We start from the raw sequence: 17,560 nt of genomic DNA, 5'->3' as shown, positions 1-17,560 counted from the left end.
TTATTTTAATATCTTAACAAGGTTTTTAAAATTAATTATAAATTTATTACTAATATTTTATAAATTTTATGTTTTTATTTTATTCAAACCCTAAGATTTAACTTTTTATAATTCTTAAAGACATCTTCTTCTTCTTCTTTTTTTTTTTTTCTAAATAAACTAACATTTAGAAATTTCATAATTTTTTTTATTTGCATCAAACACTAAGATTTAACTTTTTTATAAGTTTTATAAACCATCTTTTTTTTTAAGAAAAAAAAAAGTTTAGCCAAACATCACCGAGAGAATCAAGTGCATTAGCAAATGCATGATATGATGCATGTGATTCCTTTTGATGTTGTGTTTCTAAATATGTTGACACATTTCCTTCGATTTGATGATGATAAGGCCAAATGTGGAGTGAGTTACTTATGAATCATGTATTAAAGAGGAAAGGAGAAAATAGGTTGCAATTATAACTACAAGAAGGTTGAATTGGCTTGTCATTTCCTTTAGCAGTAGGGGATATTTTGGTTTCCCCAAACCCCTACCATTGTATTTAGGAAAAACAAAGAGTATAACCCAAAAAATTGTAACTTTAGTGTGCTGTGGAGTATGGACTACTCGCCTCATACAATGACACATTTTTGGGATCACATGATAAGAAGAGGGGTAGGTTTATCAGCTTGTTAATCATCCAAGTTTCTTTTTGCCACATTGTGGTGCATTGATGTTGGGTTTTTACTCTTTTTCCATTCTTTTTAATCTCAATAATCAACAGCTAAAATTAGAATGCTATTCTGAATCGATTGTATTGTCATATATACATATATATATATATATGAGGTCAAGTTTTTATCCTCAGACCTACTCTCACACACGCTCAATGAATTTTGAAACCAACACTTCAATTATGAAATGTTGAATTCTTAACTATTAGAGTTTCTCCTAGAAATGAGGTCAATTGTGTTCGCACGGATCATATTTGAGAAAAATAAATGCCATTGAGCTACATTCTCCCACTGATTTTGGGAAATGGCACCAAATGCAGAGAAAAAGCCAGCGGAGAAGAGACCGGCCATGGTGGAGAAGAAGCCGCCCAAGGTAGAGAAGAAGATTGCAAAAGAAGGCGGTGCCTCCGATGGCAAGAAGAAGAAGAAGATCAAGAAGAGTAGGAGACTTACAAGATATACATATTCAAGGTTTTGAAACTGGTGCATCCAGATATAGGAATATTGAGCAAAGCTATGGGGATTATGAACAGTTTCATCAATGATATCTTCGAGAAGCTCTCGATGGAATCATCGCGGCTGGCATGGTACAATAAGAAGTCGACGAGAACCTCACGAGAGATTCAGACTGCGGTGAGGCTAGTTTTGCCTGGTGAGTTGGCCGATTGTTGATTGGAGAGATTTATGAGATTGTTATGGAGATTAGATTAGATTTGTGAAAGGAAACATGGATTTAGGGATCTCAATGGAATTTATTGATGTTTTTGCTTGAAATTTTGTTTTCGCTCTTTTCATTTGATATTGAACAGTGCTTCAGAGAATAAGCATTCGAATTCACAGATTGCACCAAGCTATCATATGAATACGCACAATCAAACTCTCCACAAGGGAGACATCAAATGTTAAATGCAGTTTCATACGATAAACCGACATGCCATGTTTCAGGACAAACCGACATTTTTACATAAATCACAGATAAGCCGAATTGCAACTAATAATCCATTTTCAAGCAGCAAATGGATCCTGGGTTGTAAGAGAATCTATACAGTAAGCTGTTTGTACATTTCAACAATTCCAAACATTTCTTCACCAAACTCTTGAACAGAGCAAAGCAATATAATAGAACAATGATAGCTCATTAGCAAGAAGCAACTTCCATCAATTCTGATCTTAAAGTACATGCGTGTATTCCAGTTAATTTTATACTGTAGAAGGAAAGCAAAACTGCCAAATTATGCCCTCTGAAGCATGCAAATTGAGCAAACAGCTCAATGAAGGTAAGACACAAAGTAAAATGCGGTGACTGTATGAGACAGATAAATTGACTTGTGTGCTTCCAACTTCATCCCACAAATGATCTTTATTCTGATTTGGATATATCTCTCGCCTAGAACCTGCCATTGCAACGAAAAAAATGAGTCTTCAATGTTAGGCCACCCTGAGGAGAACTCGAGATTTAAATGCACACCTAACGATTGAGTAAATACACAAGTATGCCAGCAATCTTAAGACAATCTGAGTTCACGCACACACGGTAATAATGAAACTTGATTCATCAGTATGCTCTTGTTCTCTTTTGGTTGTTTCTCCTTTTCAAGTATCTTCAGAAGTAACCGGTTTCAAAGACCGTACTGTGTATAACAATCAAGAAAGCAGCTAAACTTTATAATAGTACTTGAACCGTATTCGTTTTTCAAGCAGTGGTGTTGCTCTCATTGTGCAAGAGTGCGCACAAATTCAACGTAAATGAAAACCATTTTTTCGTGAAGATATTTTGTTTTTTCAGCATTGATGGCATGGATTAATATGTTCCCAGAGTAAGGAGCACAACAAAAGTCAACAAAACTCTGGATCAACACCCAAAGAAAAACACAGCAAACAAAGTTGATGCCTCTTGTTCTCAGAAGAAAAGAAACACCAGAGCAAATGCCTTACTAAGTATGTCAAAGCAATAGTAGGATTCAAATTTCAGACTACATTGACTAAATTGATTGTCCATAAATGGTGTCCAATCAGGGATTCTAAGGTCCTAAAACCATGGTGAAGAAGGGTAGAATACATTCATTGTCATCAGATGTGGTTTCCAATATTTCCTCTTCTTCAAGTGTTCTATGACATGTGGTGGCAAGGTACTGGTCATGATCCCTTCGTTCCTGATTGAGCAAGAGTAAATGACCACAATGGTTATGATCTATATGATTTAGGCATAGTTATGTTCTCTCGCTTTTGAACCATCTACATTTGTGTAAGCAACAACTAATCCCAATATTCTCAGTATTTGTACTAAACAACTGAAGATTCAAAGGCAATGACTTTTAAGAGGCAAATTACTGTTTGATCTTTTGCTGGCAACACATGGTATAATTTGCCTAGAGAAAATAAGGGTTGAATATCTCCCTGGCTCAATTCTCCCGAGTCCTAGAACTAGTGTGGAAGATAGTTCTGTGTTACACCAACTCAAACTAGGAATACCCATATTTGACATGGTTGAATCAACACAAGGTAGGGGCAATCCAGCTATTAGCTGGCTCTCAAAGACAACAGTTAAGATCACCAATTATTCCATAGGCACCATTGTAATACTTGGACACTGGAATGGAGAAATAGAGTAACAATGCTGAAGCAAACTTTTTCATGTTCTCAAGCATATTATCAGAATAATGTCTCCCACATTGACCAAACAATCATCACTTGCATACAAAGTTACTAAACTAGAAAATTTGAGAAGTGAAGGCACTTTTATATCATTCCTCATAGAAATTCAGGTGAAACATAGCACTCAGTGTCTACTACACTGAAAGCATTAGGTGCTCAGAGATACACAAGAAAACACAAATAAGAAATGTCATCAAACTGTGGGGCTTATGACAGATGATCACTACAAAAGATAGGTGAAGAAATTATCTCTCTGTCACAAAGAGTCCCCACAGAAACTTGAAATATATCCCATTTCAAAGAGTATCATGATAGATTTGCTTGCATTATAAGCCTACAAGTACTTCTTCCTAGATACCATAGCATTATTAGACTTCAATCACAATGAGTATAATCATATAGCAAACATGAACAACCCATTATATATCCAGACAGAAGAGTTACATGTTTGCAAACTTAGAAGTCACAAGAGTTTCTAGTGCAACTCGTGTTTGTAAAGCACTGGCTATTTCGAAGATTGTACCTTGAGAACAAATTAAAATGGCAGCACACAATTTGCAAAAATTTCAAATAGTTAACCAACTCAAGTCTTTAATAAGACATATCAGATTCTGAAGGGCATTAGACCTTATAACATTTCCAACAAATTCGACGCAGCAGGGGACAAGGAAAGAAAAAAGAAACAATCGGATCAGAGTATGTACATACTAATAGTGATAAAAGTGCAACAGAAAAGGGTTTGGTCATCTTATATAAACCTCGGTGACCCAGAATTTGCATTTAAATTGCGATGAAGAATCCGTCCGTTGCCTGATCCCACAGAGTCAATCAGCTCTTTCAACCCCATATTCCCCACCTTCTCCTCCTCCCTCTCCTTTTCATCATCATCATGATCACTCTCCTTCTTCGCAGTCTCCTTCTTCATTTTTCGCTTCGCTGCACCAACCCTCTCGAAGTAATTCCCATAAATATACTCCGGGGTATAGCCATTCTCCTCATCAAACAACATAATATGACCATGCCACTCCCAAACCCGATAATCGGACCCGGTTTCCTCTTGAAACCCGACGCAGATATGGTGCTCCCCAATACTTATAGCCTGACCAGAATTAGGTTTCAGCTTCTCAATTTCCCCACTGAGAATAGTACGGACGATTTCTTTCTCGAGCCTGGATTCTTCTTTAGCGAGCTGGGTTTTGGACGAGGAGGAGGAGTCCTCGTTGTCGGAATCGGAATCGGATTCGGAGAGATTGAGGAGGAGGTCGGAGAAGAGGAGGTCTTCGAGGGACTTAGCAGCAGAGGAGGTCGAGGAAGCGTGGGGGCGGAGGTGGAGGCGGGACATGAGGGACTGGAGGAGGAGGTTATCGAAATTAGGGGTGGAGGAGTTGAAGGAAGAACTGCCGCTGGTGTTCATGGTTGTTGGATTGAAAGGGAATCTTGGAATGGGGAGGTTTTGGTAGGGGTTTGGGTTTGGGGACAGCGTAATTATAATTCTTAGAATTTTCGTAACACAAAGAAAGGTAGGAGTCACTGGGGTTTTGACTTTGTAGGTTGCACGGCTTTGGTGGCCCCAATTTTAAAATAAACTCTACGTCCAAGTACTCACCACACTATTTCCCCTATAACTAATAACACCTACAGAACTGATTCATCACTCTGAAATCAAATTTATGCTTACAATAGTATTCAATTTAAGAGTTTTAACTTTAGTTACACTTGATCAATATATTGTATGGGTGGTGTTCACTTTTGACATACAAAAACTTGTAATTGACGCTCGTCAAGAAGCAAAAGGATAGAATAGAAATGTAAATATTCAAGTGAGTGAGTCTTTCTAATTTATACCTTTATTTGCTTCTTTTATTATAGGATTAACTGGCCGTTGCCACATTGTATAAAATAAGATGTTTCTTATTTTAAATATATTATAAATAAAAATAGCTTAAAAATATTATTAATACCACCAAAAAATTGGTAACGCACCGCAGTTGTAAGTGAGATATTGCTTTTGACTTTATATTAGAATAGATGATGTATACATAATGTGATTAATTGTTTCTATCAAACAACAATAATAATACATATTTCAAATATATACTTATTTATTTTTATTTTTCACTCTATATCTTTATAAAACATAACAAAATACTCCAAAAATCAAAACCAAACATGATAACTTCTGGGTTCTGTTCCCTCATAACATCTGTAGAGATATATTTTTATTTTAAGTTCAAATATCATTACTAAATTGTTATAGTGTAAGCCACACATATTATATATATATATATATATATATATAGTTAGTGCGGACGATAATTAAGTTCCGATCAAATCATCCTTTGACAAGAAAAGAAAAAACATGGAGGTTACAGTAAACAATATAAGATACTCTGTTCCTACTATAAGTACGTCAAAATTGCACTGATGAAAGTGTACCAGAAGTCAGTGATCTATAAAGACCAACAATACATGCATATCTCGCGGAAAAGAATAATAACAATAATAATAGAAAAGAAAGAAACAGTAAGTGCAAAACAATACGTAGAAACAAACATAAATTCCAGGGCAAAAAATGGGGGTTGTAAATATCCAGATGTTACAGAAGAGGAAGGACCAAAAACAGTCGACAACCAACCACTTTTTACAAAGCAAATAATATATTATATTATATATTTTGGGGTTTCCCTAAAAGGCAGTACAATCAATCTACCTTTTATAAAGTAGTTATTCTTCATCATCATCTTAATACTGTATATAATAAGCTTTCTTAGTATATTAATTTCATTGAAGAGGCGAAACTCAGAGCATGGTGCATCACCCTTCGCTTGCAAACAGGTGGAACCAAACTACCGCCTCAAGTTCTCGACTATGTAGTCTGCATACAGGTCCCTGCACAAGAGAAAGAGCGCCGGGTATTATGAACAAAATGAAGAAATAATGCATTTAGGTTATTATTTGCTGAAAAACAAATCTACTAAAGGAGACAATTGAGAACAGTCCAGTCTGCCAATCGTTTCCGTCTTACATGGAACGCTGGATTGCTTCGTAGGCTTTTGTAGCTGGAAGAAACTCATCAACTGCAACATCTTTGTTCTCATTTTTCTTGTCTGATTGATTGTTAAGATCACAAGTAACAGAAACACAAGTCAAATTCAAGTTTGTTCAACCGAGAAAACAAAATTCAGATGATTTTATAATCATCTAAAAAGGATACAGTCTTCGAAAAAGCGGCGGATTTCAGCCAATCGGTGTGGTGGAAGCTCCTTAATGTCTGTGTAGTGCTTATACTCAGGATCATCAGCACATACAGCAATTATCTTGTCATCTCTCTCTCCCTGTTGTGAAAAACAAGTCAACCATTTTTTCTCGGGAATTGTCAGGTGAATATGATATACAAATTGTAAAGTACAAGTACCTGATCTATCATGGGCATGAGGCCTATTGCTTTAGCCCTGAGAAAGCAGCCTGGAAGAACTGGTTCCTGAATATGTTGGTCAAGAAAGTTAAATCACAAATCACTGTTCACAAAGACAATATTTTAAATGGTTGACTTGACTTGTTTTCCAAACCATAATTTACTACCACCATTAGGAGATTCACAAGTATCCAGAATAACTAAAGAATGGATCATGTATAAAAAGATGATCAAGCCAACAGATGAGATCAATCACAAAGAAATGCTGATGGGTCGAATTTCACATCAATATTAATCCAAGTGAAATTTAAAAATCACATTGTTACAATGGTTGATTAAACAAATAGGTTTCTCTTCCATTTGTCCCCTGGAAATAGGTCATACAGACTGAGTATGTCATTTGTGTGACCTTCAAACAGGCAGATAATGCATCAGTTTCTAGCTTCTTATTAGCTGGTTAAAGGCACATCCTAAAGTATAGGCTCAGATACAGATATCATCTTTGAAAGGGAAGTTATACAAACTGAACTCCAGGACCTCCTAGTGACTAATGAACATTGTGTTTCCATAACAAGAAACAGATTAGGAAAAACACAACCACCACAATTACATGTACCACGGAGATAATGTAGGTTGTTGGTCCAAGTAAAAGGAAACTGCAAGATGTCGCTCCTAATTAGATCATCCAAATAGTGTGTATTTGGGGGGAAAAGAAAAGTAGTTCCCCCCTAAAGTAAACCTATAGAAATGCACTACACATGTTTGCGATATTTCTTTTATGTATTTTATCTCGAGGCACATATCAACTAAAGATTGTGCATTTACAATATAGTATCTCAGACTACGTGTAAGAAATCCTGGATTCATCTTACCTGCATAATGACCAGTACATCCATTGGGTCATGATCTTCACAGAGCGTACGAGGGATGAAACCATAGTTGTGGGGGTACACAACTGATGAATAAAGAACACGATCAACCTGCAGGTGCAAGCATATTTTTTATACTTCGCATTAACTAACATAACTTGCTGTAGAAGTTAACAAGGCTGATACCTTGATTAGACCAGTATTCTTGTCAAGCTCATATTTCACCTTGCTTCCCCTACTAATCTCAACCACCTGCAGGATTACACAAGTTGGTCTGAGAAAGCTCTGCAAATAAAGCAAACTGCAGAAGCATCACAGCAGAGAAAGCAGCTGATCCATATTTGTCCATTTGATGTTCATATGGAGTTACTGAGTCTCTGAGAAACTTTTCACTACTATGGAAACGTAGTCCAGTTTGTCCAAATTAAATAGAGGGTGCAAAACTAAATTTGAGCGAGTATCAGTTTGATTCAATTTTGCTCCATCTGACATGAGCCTCAATGCTAAAGACTTCACAACCAAATTGAATGAGTTTGGCAATGCGCCAAAAGACTATATATATAACAGGTTAATGAGAGGAAAGAATTACAGAAGTTCATTGGAATTTAATGCAGTGCGAGATGGAAAATAGATGAATCAATAAAAGGGAATGAAGAAAGTGCCAGAAGGAGATCCGACCACTAAAGATTATTACTAGCAAAATTAGATAAGACTGCTGAGGAAAATGAACATATAATTTTAGGAAGACAAAAGGAAAGTTGCAAAAGAAACCAAATAAGGAGTAAAAAACAGAAGAGTGATAAATAGTCATGCAATTAGCCACTAATCACAATGACATGGCTTAGTTGACTTCACTCGAGTGGAGTACGATATTTCGAATTAGTAAACAGTTGGCAACTCGAGAACTGGAAAAATAAAATGGGAATCTATAAACAGATGAACTCCTTGCTCCTGCTATCTAAAATTAAACAAGCTCATTTGTAAGGAGATGATAGTTGAATACAAAATTCTCCTCAAGACATCCATTTCATATGATGACATACTTAATCTAGACGGATTCACAAAATTTCAACTCCAAGTACTGAATTTAACATCTGGAATCTTCTTCAGTTTATCACAAGGAAAATAGAGACTAAACAAACTTCAGTATCCTTACACAGTTGAAAACTATAGGTGCTCCAGGTCCTGCATTGCAAATAAGAAAGAAATATTAAAATGAAGAATTCTAATTGAGATTTGAACTTGCTGGGAGGGAGTTGGACTACACACCTATCTCAAGATCATGCCATGGATGAGCAGCAACAGTTTTCCTGGTCAGGGAAGAGAGGATCCTTTCATTAAGAGGGGAATGTGATGACTTCCTAACAACAGGGGCTTTGTTTGGCGTCTCAATTGGTGGAGTCATAACTGCAGGTGGCATATAAGATAAGATTTTCTGTCATTAATTAACACACAAGATTATCTAGTGGTACAGATTTGGTAAGAGAATTAAAAAAAAAAAAAAGATGTGAACTAAAAGGATATGTTACAGCTCCAAGATTTGATTATATCAACTGTTGAAAATTCAGGAGATATTATGCATCTATTATTTGGCAAATGAAATGAAAGGGCGATAACTACATGTCAGCTTCCTGTCAATACAAATGAAAAGGTACTCATAATGCATATTTGTCCTCTCCTCGTCACAAGCAAAATAATTCTAGAAAAAAAGAAAAAAGAAAGACCTTTGGTTCTTATTGGCTAAAAATGCTGTTATACATAAATTTTACAAAAAATTAATACACAAAGTCACAAACCATATAAAGGCCGGGGGACTGCAAATTGAGGACACGAAAACAGAGTATAACTGCAGAGTGGAGATTACTGAGATGCAGCGAGCCATCAAAAGTGCACTTAATTAACAACCATTTTATCAGACGGCAGTCAGAAATTAACATTAAAGGTAAACCTGCATCTATGAACGCATGGATCCCAGAGAACTAGATCCTCCGTGTGCACGCTTGTATAGTACTATATTATAAGTTTCTAGTAAATAGTATAATGTATGCATAAAACATACGTAGACGCACCCAAAAACCATTATTTACGAATACAAACCAACAACAGCATTAACTCGGAAAGAATCCAGCAGAAAATCCAAGCAATTTGCGTATAATTCTCAAACTCAGTACACATGGCTGAAGTACGCAAAAACTTAAGTTTCACAGAACAGAGCTTCTATGTTGAAAAACATCAACAATACCTGCATAAAAGTTCATACGTGTAATAGACTCATGCATGCCATACAACTAGGAACAAGAAAAGAGCTTGAAATACAGAAAAACACCAAACAAATGCCTTAAAATCTGAACATGAAGAGTACCTGCAACAGCAAAGTACGCCAATCGAAGCTGTAAGAAAGCGTCGGTGAGAAGATGAGGAAAAGCTCAGATCTCGAGTATAACACGGAGCGTATAAATGAAGGCAAGGCAGGATATTTATAGCTGAAATGAATGGCTTAGAGAGAGAAAAACCCTAGTGAGAGAGAGTAAAGCAAAGCTTTCAGCCCGAGCCAGTGGCGGTGGATTACGCGTTCCCGCTCCGTTTGGTGCTTTGCCATTTAAAAGACGGACATATTCAAAGGAAAAGGGAAGAAAAACAAGGTAAAAGGATAATTCCATTTTCTCTCTCTTCCCGAATAAATTTGCCATAAGCAGAAGAAGAAGATTCTAATATGATGTCGTGGGTCCTCAACACGTGGCGGCATATGATTGGGTTGGTTGCTCCAACCTCAGTGGACCCCCGGGAGTTGATCGGACAGGAACCTAATACCTCACGGGCCGTGGGCATCATTCTTCCGGAGGAATTTTATTTAAAATCGTTAAGATAAAAGAAAATTTTAACAATAATTAAAAAAATATTTCAACAAAATAAGCGGAATCGTGCTGTAAAACGTGCGATTCTACAAGAAAAAAGAAATAAGAATAGAAGAATCCACTGCGATTCTTTGATTGAAAATCAAAATCAATAATAATCAGAGAATCGTGGACAGAGTATTAGGCATATGAATTTTCCATTCCTTGATAAAACTAAAAGGCGAAGAGATTTTGGACGGTGGGTGATTCCATATATTATTTAATGATCAAAAGTGAATTGAGGAAAAATCAATTACTCTATATAATTAGCACTTAACTTCAGGTCAAATGGTCAAAACATAACCAAGTTTTACCTTTGAAGATTGTACATTTGGGGCTCGCAAATAAAAAGCATATACTTTGGTATATGCTTTCGCAGTAATTGAAAAGGGAACAGAATTGATGCTACAAATATTATATTTTTTCTTATAATTACTGTGCCTCCTCTAACATTTGATATAATTCTACGTTCTTTCTCCTAATTTGTAAAGTTATATTTATCATCTCTATCATTTGTTTATGTCTAACAAGTAAATTTACTAATTAGTCAAATTTTATCGATTTTGTTGATATCAGGAAAGGAAAAAAATTGGATGAAATTTCATATTTATATTCTTGTTGTTGTCCTATTGCATGTCAAATAGATATTTTTTGGACAAAAGTACCCTTATAAGGGTGAAGATATAACTTCTCATATGCATTAGGTTTATTTTATAAAGATATATTGGTCATAAAAGGTTTATTTTATCTGCAATAGGTCATAAAATAGTCAATTGAGGGTAAACATAAATTTTCATTCGACTTATTTGCTAATACCATTAAATTCAGTAAAATTTGATTAACGAGATAATTTTTTATTATACATAAATAAAATTAAAAAACTATTAAATACAATTTGTTTTAAATCATAAAAAATCAATGCATAAATGCACTGTAATTCCCCCTTTATATTTTTTGCATGGAGCCCAACGTAGCTCAACCCACCCGCATCTTGTTTGTGGATATAGCTGCAGTTAGAATTTGTGTGGCCCATCTATATTTTAGGCCTCGATTCTCCATGGGCTAGACCTCACTGTCTGGCCCAGGCATTATGTGAATATGCTACCCGTTAGTTTTTGAATGTTAAGTTCTATATTTAAAAAAAATTATATATATATGAACAAAATAATATTTTAGTTTTATTATATTTTGTATACAAGTAAAATATGTAATTATTATTTTAAGTGACATAAATTTTATTAACGTGATTAAAAAAGACCCAAATTTGCTGTCCCTTACCACTTTTGCATTGGTTTTCACATATATTAAAGTTTTATGTTTAGAAATTAAGAAAAAAAAAGGAGTGTTGTTGTTGTGATGATATTTTAAATAAAGTAATGGGGGGCAATCCAAATGTGTAAATCCAGCAGTAATGGGCCTGGTCCAGGCTGTCCAAGGCGTATCCATTTCCATTTCCAACCCATAGTCATCCCCAGATTTCTTACTTACTCCGAACAAACACACTTTTTTAGATATATAATAATAAATAATAATAATTCTCTCTCCATCATTGATTTATTCAAAAATAGATAAAATAATAATAACTAAAAAGAAAATTGCAGAATTCAACGACCGACCGCTGCTGCTTCCTCCTCTTTTTCCTCATTCCTCATTTATTAGATCCATCTTTTTGCTCTTTCCTGCGATCTGGTAATTATTTCCATTGCTCTCTTTGAATTTCCCCGTTTCCATTTTTTTTTCAAATTTCAAATTTCAGATTCCATTTCGTCGTCGGATATTTGAAATAAATAAGTAAGTATCATTTTTGTTGCTAGGGTTTATTTTTGAGGAATTTGTGGAAAAAAAATTAAATACATCTAAATCAGATGGCCGCTCCACCCGCCAGAGCTCGAGCCGATTATGATTATCTCATCAAGCTTCTCTTGATCGGTGATAGCGGTGCGTGTTTTTTTTTCTTTTTCCTGGATTTCTTTTGGTTGTCTTTTGGGTTATTTTAAGCCTTTTCTGCGTTTGGAATGTGAGATATGTGATTAGGATGTAGATTTTGTATTGTTTCGGCTGCATTTGATGGAAAATGTTTGAATCGTTTCCGCATTTATCATTCTAATTATTTGGGTGGGTCTCATTTACGATTTTTTGTATTTTCGTTTTTTGGGGCTCTTGTATGATATAAGATGAGATGTTTTATACGATTTACTGGTGAAAACGGTTGATGCTGTTTAACTGCTCGTATGGATATATGCTCATTTCGCAACCTGTATTTCTGCTTGATGTGATAAGGAATGCTTAATAGGATTTGATGGGATAATAAGTTTTTCCATGTTCTAGATTCCTCTGTTTCTATATGCATGTGTTTTCAGGTACACATTTTATTTTATGAACTTTTAATTATGAGTATCTTGAATATGTTGTTTGATTTTCATTTGAAAGTCTGAATTATTGTGATGTTTTTTTTTTCCAGGTGTGGGTAAGAGTTGCCTTCTTTTGCGTTTTTCTGATGGTTCTTTCACCACCAGTTTCATTACTACCATCGGGTAGGTCTCCATGTCTAATAACTTGTTAAACTTTGGCAGTTATGTCTTCTCCTGTCTGTTGTATTTGATACTGTTTTCTTGTACAGGATTGATTTCAAGATAAGAACTATTGAGCTTGACGGGAAAAGGATCAAACTGCAAATATGGGATACTGCTGGACAAGAGCGATTTCGGACTATCACAACTGGTATGTGTTTGAGTGACACAGGAACCAGCTCCTCTCTTATCTGGAGGACAGCTACTTGAACTCCAGTTCAGTTAAACTTTTTTCTTGTGCAAAGGGGTTGTGGCATATTGTCCGCAGTATGTGCTTGCAATTACAATAAGTAGCAAGTTTGGAAATATGAGTGCCGTTGGCTAAATGAGAAGGAAATAGAGGAAGAAGAATGCATCTATCCCGTTTGGCATTCTATAACATTCTGCTTTGGAGTGCTATTTGAGTGGAATATTTTGCTGCTTCTTACGGCTTATCGGAAGTTGTGAAGTTATGCATTTGGCCATGCTGATTTGAGAAGTAAATGATGAAATGATGACGTGTTCTTTATACTACTGGATAGGCTAAAGTGAACATCCATAGTTTTCACTTGCTGGACAAGCATCCAGAATTAGGTTGAAGCACCCCTCAAGTCCTATGGTGATCACAATTTAGCTCCATTCTATTACAGATTTTCTGAAATTAATGTGTTTCTTTTCTCCTTTTTGCTTATTTCCCTCCTAACCGTATATGTTGATGTTGTGGTTGCCTTCTCTTTCTTTTTCTTCATTGTCCTCTGTGGTCCAGCTTAATCATGCCTCTAAATATGTCTCCATTCTCACCCTCCCTATCCTCTTTCCTCATGATGTTTTTCTCTGTCATGCTTCCCCCCGCTTTCAGTTTCTTTCTGACCACTTTCCTTCTTCATGCTTATTAGTTTCGGGTTGTTGATGAGGATTATATGATGTCAGGACGGTGGAAGGCAGTGAAAGGGGTTGCAATAGTGGAACATCATTTGGATTATGGTGGAGGGAGTACTTCTATGAGGAGCTTGTGATGTTGTGTTAGGGGATGGAATTGGATGGTAGTTTATAGCGAAAAGGAGTTGGTTGATCAAGGACGAGCAATAGACAATTGGAATGTTGGAAGGGTGATAATGCCTTTCATTGTTTCAAACTTTAGGGCATTAGAACGACTTCACTCCCTCTGGAATCCCTCAGCCTAGGGTACCTGAACTCTGTTCATTTTTGTTAAGCTTTGAAGAGGTCACAGAGCATTCTTTGAACTTATCAGCTCTTTTTCCGACTTTCTCAGGCCTTCTAAAATGCTTTAAGCAGATAATTGGTTTGTGAGCTAGTTTACCAGCTGATATGCAGTTCAGAACAATATCAAGATCTTGTGTCACTCAAAGAATAACTACTGGCAAATAGAGATATCTGTGGATTTCTGTTGAACACTAATTTGGACTTGTTTTCTTAGTTCATTTGCTGCATTTATGAAATATATTCTAACTAGTTATTACTTGCTTAATGCATGTGATGTATGTTCTAGTATTTTGATTCTTTTACAAAAAAAGATAAGTTGGTCTCATCATGTAAATCATAAACATGGGATAGAAGAAGTGGAAATGGAGAAAAATTCTAATTATTGCATTAAATTGAGTGCATAGTAGATTGAAACAACTTATATGATAAATACAATATTTCTTCTAAAATATTATGTATATTCAATATTTCAGTTGCTGCAGCATTAGTCAACAACAGTTAAAAGTATAATTTTTGGGAAAAATTGTGAAATTAAGGGAACGTTATACTTATATATATTTGTGCAATTTCGATTTGAAATCTATGTTCACTCTTACATGTGTTTCCCAAACAATGAGTTGCAGAGCAGTTCTTGGTCATTTAATTTTGCACCCGTAGTTAGGACAATATCTCTGAAACCCTTAAGTTACTTATCTCTTAATTTGCTGTTTTTGAGTTTTGGGCATACCCTGTTTCTGTAAACTGTGAATCCAGCCAGCAAATTCATGGGTTAGTAAAGGCAATAATTGCACCTTTCAAAGCTGATGGGTGATTGTAGCTTATAGCTGAAGGTCGAAACTTCCACTGGGAACTTTATGGGGAGTTTTTCTGCTCGCTCCCTCACAAGGCCTTTTCGGCCATTTAGAGGGTGTTTTGACTAAACTTATTTAAAGAATCTTATAAATCCTCACATCTTATCATATGTTTCTTGAGATTATAAAATGCTATTCTTAATTTAAGAAGTCTTTGAATTGCTTGATAAAATAAGATTATAGAGTTTATAATTTGTTAAGAATGGCTATTTATGATTTTTAAAAGTAAAGTTAGGGTCTTATTATTATTATTGTTGTTGTTGTTGTTTTTGTGATTATTATTCTTATTATTATTCGGTGTAAAGGAGTTATAAGATGCTAACATTTTCTTTTGGAATTTGTAAGCTCTTTTCCCCAAAGTTTCTCTAAACATCTGGGGACATATTTTATAAGCTTAAGTTGATACACTCTTAGCTATGAGAAGAAGGATCTGTGAAATTCCATGTTATATCCTGTTCCTTTATACCGTTTGGTTAGTAAATAGTTTGCCAATTATCTTTTGATCGTTATGCTTATAACCTATTTAGATGCCCAAGCATAATTTCCTTCTTGAATATGAGCGGTTGCTTTAATATTTCTTCTTTTGCAGCTTACTATCGTGGAGCAATGGGTATATTGCTGGTGTATGATGTTACTGATGAGTCATCTTTCAACAGTAATCACTCTTCATTTGGATCTTTCTTTTCTATTGCTGCAATCACTAGTAGTGGATTCATCTTATCTTTTATGCGCACCTAATTCTTTCCTCATGTATCAACTAACTGCGATTGTGTAATTATTTTACAGTATGCTCAATTTTGTTAAAAACTGACTTTGTCCTTTTCTCAGACATTAGGAATTGGATCAGAAACATTGAACAGCATGCCTCTGACAATGTCAACAAGATATTGGTGGGAAACAAGGCTGACATGGATGAAAGCAAAAGGGTATGCCAGTATGATTAACTAGATTACATTTATTTAAATTAATTTGAAACTATAAAATCTAATCCCCTTCAGTAAGACATGAGATTCAATAAATCAGAATTATAAGTGAGTGATGACAGGAAGCCAGCACGAAAAATGGCCAGAATGATTAACTAAAGACTGACATATCAGTTATTTTCTTTAATGTTCATACTTTTCTCTAAGTTTGCTTTTCCCCACTATGGCGTGACTAATTAAATTTCCACAGGCTGTTCCTACCTCCAAGGGTCAAGCACTTGCTGATGAATACGGAATCAAATTTTTTGAGACCGTAAGTAGCATATTGCTTATGTTGGACTTTTGTATCAAATGATTCAGTCTAAATATCATAATGTCAAACAGAGTGCTAAGACAAACATGAATGTGGAGGAGGTTTTCTTCTCAATTGCCAGGGACATAAAGCAAAGACTTGCTGAAACTGACTCAAAGACTGAGGTATCAAGAGTTTATCAGCTACCTGCAGGCATGTTTATTTGCGCTATACGTGCCATATAAAGACTGATCCATGAGTTTTTGCATGAATGCAGCCTCAGACCATAAAAATTTCCCAACCAGACCAGGCAGCTGGATCTGCCCAAGCTGCTCAAAAATCAGCCTGCTGTGGTTCTTGAGCAAAACCCTGTGATTAAAGATTGGCTGGCCAGATATGCCCCTAAATTGACCATTTTGACCGAGGAACTAGTCTTTGTTATGACTATATCGGTGTTGCTTGTATTGCTATCCCTCATTATTTTTAGAAGATGCTAGACAATTGTGTTTTATTGGCAGATCTTCATTAAAGGAATTGATTAGTATATATAAGTCTTTGTTATGAACTGTACTGAGTTGAACCTCAAGCCACTGAATTGCATTTTAGTTTGAAAAAAGTTTCTTCTATTTGTTTCTTATGGTGTAAAGATCAATGTCTGCCAATCCCTTCAAGTTAGGGAAGCAAATACTCTTGCTCCAACTCTCATTAGACGTAGATTGATGCAATTCTATCTATGGTTACATTGGTGATTTAATTCCCCCACCTTTGTTAGTTTTTGGTTGACAGCTGATAATTCAGGCTATAAGCCTTTGGGTGCTCGAAGGTATTCAGCAATACATGCATTACTGCAAATGTGTAAACATGAGTTCTGGAAATCCATATTTTGAGGCAAGTAAATAACTGTCTTGACTCTTTATGTTTCTAGGGAAGGGGTAATACATCTGTCTATACCAGTGTTTCCTTTTGGAGAGGAGACAGTGGAAGAAAACATCTTACACATAATTCTACCAATTACAGGATGGATTGACTGATACGGCACTTGTTTTTCTTCTTTTCTTCAAAGTGAATCCGTGCTTTCACTTTTTCGGGAGTTGCAATCTAAATGGTTTGGTTGGATCTAAATTAATTATATGATATTTACCATGTGATTGGTATACAGTTAAAAAATATGATTAATT

General features: G+C 35.5%; 3 protein-coding genes and 1 pseudogene across 7 annotated transcripts; 2 read left to right on the top strand and 2 right to left on the bottom strand.

Annotated features, from left to right (window-relative positions):
* On the top strand, positions 646 to 1,677 carry LOC105174417 (annotated as a pseudogene).
* On the bottom strand, positions 1,828 to 4,888 carry LOC105174416. 2 transcript variants are annotated; one of them, XM_011096518.2, is made up of 2 exons: positions 4,074 to 4,888; positions 1,828 to 2,104 (listed from the first exon to the last, which is right to left on the bottom strand). In XM_011096518.2, exon 1 carries the CDS (start codon positions 4,777 to 4,779, stop codon positions 4,114 to 4,116), a length of 666 nt encoding a protein of 221 aa, XP_011094820.1. In that variant the 5' UTR covers positions 4,780 to 4,888; the 3' UTR covers positions 1,828 to 2,104; positions 4,074 to 4,113. The 2 variants fall into 2 exon arrangements, with proteins under 2 accessions (XP_011094820.1, XP_011094821.1); XM_011096519.2 differs by having other exon boundaries at positions 4,124 to 4,887.
* On the bottom strand, positions 5,906 to 10,285 carry LOC105174415 (soluble inorganic pyrophosphatase 4-like). 3 transcript variants are annotated; one of them, XM_020697886.1, is made up of 9 exons: positions 10,012 to 10,285; positions 8,919 to 9,084; positions 8,806 to 8,834; positions 7,836 to 7,901; positions 7,653 to 7,760; positions 6,781 to 6,846; positions 6,580 to 6,700; positions 6,391 to 6,472; positions 5,906 to 6,254 (listed from the first exon to the last, which is right to left on the bottom strand). In XM_020697886.1, the coding sequence occupies exons 2-9, from the start codon at positions 9,067 to 9,069 to the stop codon at positions 6,212 to 6,214; spliced, it is 666 nt and encodes a 221-aa protein (XP_020553545.1). In that variant the 5' UTR covers positions 9,070 to 9,084; positions 10,012 to 10,285; the 3' UTR covers positions 5,906 to 6,211. The 3 variants fall into 3 exon arrangements, with proteins under 3 accessions (XP_020553545.1, XP_011094819.1, XP_020553544.1); XM_011096517.2 differs by having other exon boundaries at positions 8,919 to 9,056; positions 10,012 to 10,282; XM_020697885.1 differs by lacking the exon at positions 10,012 to 10,285 and adding an exon at positions 9,892 to 9,974 and having other exon boundaries at positions 8,919 to 9,056.
* Positions 12,081 to 17,016, top strand: LOC105174414 (ras-related protein RABE1c). Of its 2 annotated transcripts, XM_011096515.2 has the most exons (9): positions 12,081 to 12,232; positions 12,358 to 12,481; positions 13,005 to 13,077; positions 13,164 to 13,264; positions 15,757 to 15,822; positions 15,996 to 16,093; positions 16,341 to 16,403; positions 16,475 to 16,567; positions 16,660 to 17,016. In XM_011096515.2, exons 2-9 carry the CDS (start codon positions 12,409 to 12,411, stop codon positions 16,741 to 16,743), a joined length of 651 nt encoding a protein of 216 aa, XP_011094817.1. In that variant the 5' UTR covers positions 12,081 to 12,232; positions 12,358 to 12,408; the 3' UTR covers positions 16,744 to 17,016. The 2 variants fall into 2 exon arrangements, with proteins under 2 accessions (XP_011094817.1, XP_020553542.1); XM_020697883.1 differs by lacking the exon at positions 12,081 to 12,232 and having other exon boundaries at positions 12,251 to 12,481.

Source organism: Sesamum indicum, linkage group LG11 (assembly GCF_000512975.1).
Source record: "Sesamum indicum cultivar Zhongzhi No. 13 linkage group LG11, S_indicum_v1.0, whole genome shotgun sequence".
NCBI classification, from domain to species: Eukaryota; Viridiplantae; Streptophyta; class Magnoliopsida; order Lamiales; family Pedaliaceae; genus Sesamum; species Sesamum indicum.
Note: the sequence above shows the minus strand (reverse complement) of the source record. Positions and strands in the feature narration are given on the sequence as shown.

Bases quoted from the DNA above. Each gene is read 5' to 3' on its own strand.
- LOC105174414 (XM_011096515.2), top strand. From the start codon at position 12,409: ATGGCCGCTCCACCCGCCAGAGCTCGAGCCGATTATGATTATCTCATC. The intron at 16,094-16,340 runs GTATGCCAGTAT...AAATTTCCACAG, and splicing joins ACATGGATGAAAGCAAAAGG to GCTGTTCCTACCTCCAAGGG. The intron at 16,404-16,474 runs GTAAGTAGCATA...AATGTCAAACAG, and splicing joins GAATCAAATTTTTTGAGACC to AGTGCTAAGACAAACATGAA.
- LOC105174416 (XM_011096518.2), bottom strand. From the start codon at position 4,779: ATGAACACCAGCGGCAGTTCTTCCTTCAACTCCTCCACCCCTAATTTC.
- LOC105174415 (XM_020697885.1), bottom strand. From the start codon at position 9,928: ATGCATGAGTCTATTACACGTATGAACTTTTATGCAG. The intron at 9,057-9,891 runs GTATTGTTGATG...TGCCACCTGCAG, and splicing joins ACGTATGAACTTTTATGCAG to TTATGACTCCACCAATTGAG. The intron at 6,473-6,579 runs GTATCCTTTTTA...ACAATCAATCAG, and splicing joins CCGCCGCTTTTTCGAAGACT to ACAAGAAAAATGAGAACAAA.